Below are 3,933 nucleotides of genomic sequence, written 5' to 3'. Positions count from 1 at the left end.
CTCAGGGAACCACTCAGCGTTAAGGCGGCAATTCTACACAGTACAGTGACTGTGACTTTGAGGCAGGGCACAGACTTACCCGCTCAAGTAGCTTTTCACTAGGATGTAATGTGATGGGTGGGTGGGGCAGGTAAACCATCTTTTTAGGAGATCCATACTGGGGGGCCCACATCCAATCTATAAGAGACCACAGCATTCTGGACCTTGAGAGTCACTGGGATGGAATGAGCTATTCGGGGATCTGGGGAAGCACGTCTTTAAACACATCTGACACTTGGGGTTAAAGGCGTCTTTGTCCTGCACGAGGAGGGTAAGAACACTTCCAGCGATCTCTGCCTTGATGCAACTGAGACAGCCACGCACGCATGCGGTCACATGGTCTGGCCATCCAGCACTGACGCCATTCATTCAACAACTTTTTACCCACTGGGTACCAGGTTCTGTCCAAGAGGAAGCCTTACAACTATCGAAGCTAACGGCCGGAAAAGCTAATCAATACGAAAGGGACATTCGGGGCTCATGATAACCGAGCTTTGTAGCCCTAGCGTCACCAAGTACTTAGATCAAAGGAGACCACTCGCTGTGCGCATGCTCCAGGCAGGCACGCCCTACGCGCGGCGCCGAGTGACGTCACTAGCCAGCGCCAGCAGGAAGGGCGCTGTGCGTCGCACGTGTGCGGAGGCCGCGGGCGGGCCCATGGCGAGCTCCGCGGGGCTGGCGCTGTGCGGGCAAACGCTGGTGGTGCGGGGCGGCAGCCGGTTCCTGGCCATCTCCACTGCGAGCAGGTAAGAGGCCCGGGCCGAGGGCGGCCGGCCCACCGCGGAGCCGTATCCCCGCTGTCCCCTGTGAGGCCTTCTCGGGAGTCCTTGCCCTCGGAGTCCCCTCACACCGACCCAGCTCCCCACGACCTGCACGGGCGGCCCGGAGAGCTCTTCTCCGTTCCGAGTCGGAGCACTTCCGGACTCTGCGGCGTCTGCGCGTCATCGGGAGGGCCTGTCACGTGGGTGTCGCGTAGACAAGACTTGAGTCCTAGAGTTCCAGGCTGACCTGCTTGGAACCTCCCTGTTGAAAGCTCTGCGGGCTCTCAGCGCAGAACGTGCTTCCTCTCCCGACGCCTCCCAAACCCAGGATGCACGCATAGCCTGAAGCGGGCATCTCCCTAGAGGTCCTTCACACTACTGGTTTTGCTTTATGTTATTTCCGTCTTTATGTCTGTATCCGTAGTTTCGGTTAAAGGAGTCATAAATCAGTCCGTGTTGAGCATGTAGTTATAGCCCAGGAGCCCAAGGAATCCGTGGCAGTCCGTTTTGGCTTCTTTTTCTGTTCCCATTTAGTTTTGGTACTTTGACATTTGAAGATTAGGAGTGTTCCTCAGTTTGTATCTTGGCAATGCTAGTAGCCAGCAAGGGTTTCAGACTTGGAAAATGACATTTCTTTTTTAGTTCAGTGTTTAATTGGAAAAGTCTTTGGAGCAGCAACGTCAATAGTACAAGGTGCTTTATTGTGCTAGGGTACCGGGTCAGCAACAGAAGGGAACTTAGGTTCCAACAGGGAAAGTGGGTGATTCCTATATGAGTAGGTGCCTGAGGTTTTTTTTTTTTTTTTTTAAGCCAGCAGGTGTGACATGTTTCTGGCTCGTGTAAGGACAGCCTCAGCTGTTTTAAATTTGGGAGCAGAGCCCAGTTGGAAACAATGTCAGAACATAATTTCTTAGAGTCAGCATCTTGGTGCCTGAAAGAAGGGTAGATTGATTCCAGGCTGAACTGATTGGGAATAGAACCGTGCTGACTGTCCATGATGCAGCTCATTAGGAGGTTAAGCAGATGCCAGACAGTTCTTGGCTCCCCTCTGTTGTGGAGAAGGTCCATAATTCAATGATGATGAGGTGTTTTTGTCCAAGAGTAAGAAGAATCGGTCCTTTGTGTTAATCAGTTCTCACTGTTTCTTCCCTCTAGTGACGATGACTGTGTCTTCACGTACGACTGCAGTGCTGCGGAGAAGTCCACCCCAGAAGAGAAAGGGTGAGATGGTGGGGAAGCCGGCTGGTGTGTGGTTTGAGTGCTGAGACCAGTAAGCCACGGCAGGAATTGCTGCCTTGTCCCAAGTTGTAGTTCCTGTTACCTAGTTGTGGTAACATTAGAAACGTGGAAATAACTTTAAATTTAGAATACTGAGGACCTTCCCAAATACTCTTAGTGTCTTTAGTAATCTTTTTTGTCACTGGCCCCTTAAAGTAATAGTGACCATTTCAAAGGCATTGCAGGCAGGCGTGGGGAATTAACTGATTGAAAGGTCCACAGCAATGTGATTGTTCTGTGTGGTAGCTTGGTCTTGTGACTATTAATATCGCAGGTCCCGCCTCTAGCCTTGAAGGTGAGGCGTGTGATTGCTGAGGGTCCTTCCAGCCTGCAATGGATGTTAGCAGAGATCCTGTTGAGTTAGGTTTCACAGCTTATAAAATTTAAGCTGTTCTCTAAACTTCCCCTTAGTCTGTCATCATGCACTGGCTACATGAACTGCTTGACTAAGCATCTTCTACCTCTCTTAGATTGGATAAACCTGGCAACTCAGGTGAGGCCTAACTGTTTTCCTTTCTTCCCCTGCCCTTCTTCAGGGAGAATGGACAGCCCGTAGACAAGGGGAGCGACACGATTCTGGCATCCACCTTCTCCAAGTCTGGCAGCTATTTTGCTTTAACTGATGACAGTAAGCGTCTGATTCTTTTCCGTACAAAACCATGGCAATGTCTGAGTGTCAGGTATGAAATGCTAACATTGAGTCATTAAGATGTTCTATGCAATTCTTGTATTTGCATGTCATGATCAGTAATGACAGTAACCGTTGTAATAAGCAGCTAACATGAAGTATCAGCTGTGTGTGAGACCCTGATTTCAGAGCTTTATGTATTAACTGACTGAATCCTAACAGCATGTGAGGGTGGCGTGGGCCCATTCTCCCACATTGGAAAGTAAAGTAGCAAGTTTCAGGCCATTGACTTGGAAAGGCAGAGCCAGGCTGTGTAGATGCCCCTCTGGCTGCAGTGTCTGTACTCTGCCACTGTGCAACTCTGCCATCGTCTCTTCCATGTTGCTGTAGCCTCATGCCTGGCAGGAGGAGGACTGTTAACTCATACTCCGAGAGTGCTGGGGCTTTGGGTAGGTGGAAGTGGGCGTTGCACATTTGTGAGCTAGGTGGTGGGGTACATCCTTTTGTGTCTGATGAGAAGATAAAGGACAGGCTAGGTGTAGGGTGAGGCCAGCAGCAGGTGAGGTGTAGGTGGGTGTTCTGGTCCTCTCTCCCCGCAGGTCCATAAGTACCCTGCATCACTCACTTCTCTCAAACTGTAACTGTCATTTCTGAAGGCGAGGTGCAGGGAGAGAGATGGGCCCGTGGTTATGGGGGAGGTATGGTGATGGTGAGGAGGAGACTGTGAATCTGTGTTTCCCGAGATGCTGCTCTTCTCAGTGCCACCTTGTCCCTGAGAGTGGAGGTGGATGGCACACATTGCTGGGCAGATTGTGTTTTGTTGACTCCAGCAGCCCTCTAATACAGATGATGGGAAAGGCTTGGTGGGCAGAGCTCACAGTGTTCATATATCTGCTGGTATGTTAGGATTCAGAAAGCAGGGCTGGCTAGTGTCTCTCAGGTTCCATAGCCTCTAGAGCCACCATTGATGTGGACAGGCTGCTCATGTATAGGAGCCTGAGGGGCCAGTGCATTCACCCAGTCAGGTAGGCTGGGAAGCAAACTGACGTTTAGGGACTTCAGCTGAGTGTTGACATTTTTAGGTTTTCGGTTATCCTCTTTTTTTTTTTTTTTTTTTTTTGAGACTGTTTATCTTTGTAGCTTTAGAGCCTGTCCTGGAACTCACTTTGTAGACCAGACTGGCCTCGAACTCACAGAGTTCTGTCTCCTGAGTGCTGGGATTAAAGG

General features: G+C 50.4%; 1 protein-coding gene across 2 annotated transcripts in view; it reads left to right on the top strand.

The window, feature by feature from the left end:
• Positions 1 to 628: 628 nt before the first annotated feature.
• The window catches only part of Wdr4 (WD repeat domain 4), a 33,555-nt gene continuing 30,250 nt past the window's right edge, over positions 629 to 3,933 (top strand). For both annotated transcript variants that reach the window (XM_050138012.1, XM_050138007.1), the window contains exons 1-3: positions 629 to 785; positions 1,956 to 2,021; positions 2,615 to 2,758. In XM_050138012.1, the coding sequence (XP_049993969.1) occupies positions 697 to 785; positions 1,956 to 2,021; positions 2,615 to 2,758 (299 nt within the window). In that variant the 5' untranslated portion in view covers positions 629 to 696. The remainder of the gene's footprint in view (positions 786 to 1,955; positions 2,022 to 2,614; positions 2,759 to 3,933) is intronic.

This window comes from Alexandromys fortis, unplaced genomic scaffold (genome assembly GCF_014885135.2).
Source record: "Alexandromys fortis isolate MF-2015 unplaced genomic scaffold, M_Fortis_MF-2015_v1.1 scaffold_9, whole genome shotgun sequence".
Lineage (NCBI taxonomy): Eukaryota > Metazoa > Chordata > Mammalia > Rodentia > Cricetidae > Alexandromys > Alexandromys fortis.
This window is presented reverse-complemented; position numbering and strand designations above follow the sequence as displayed.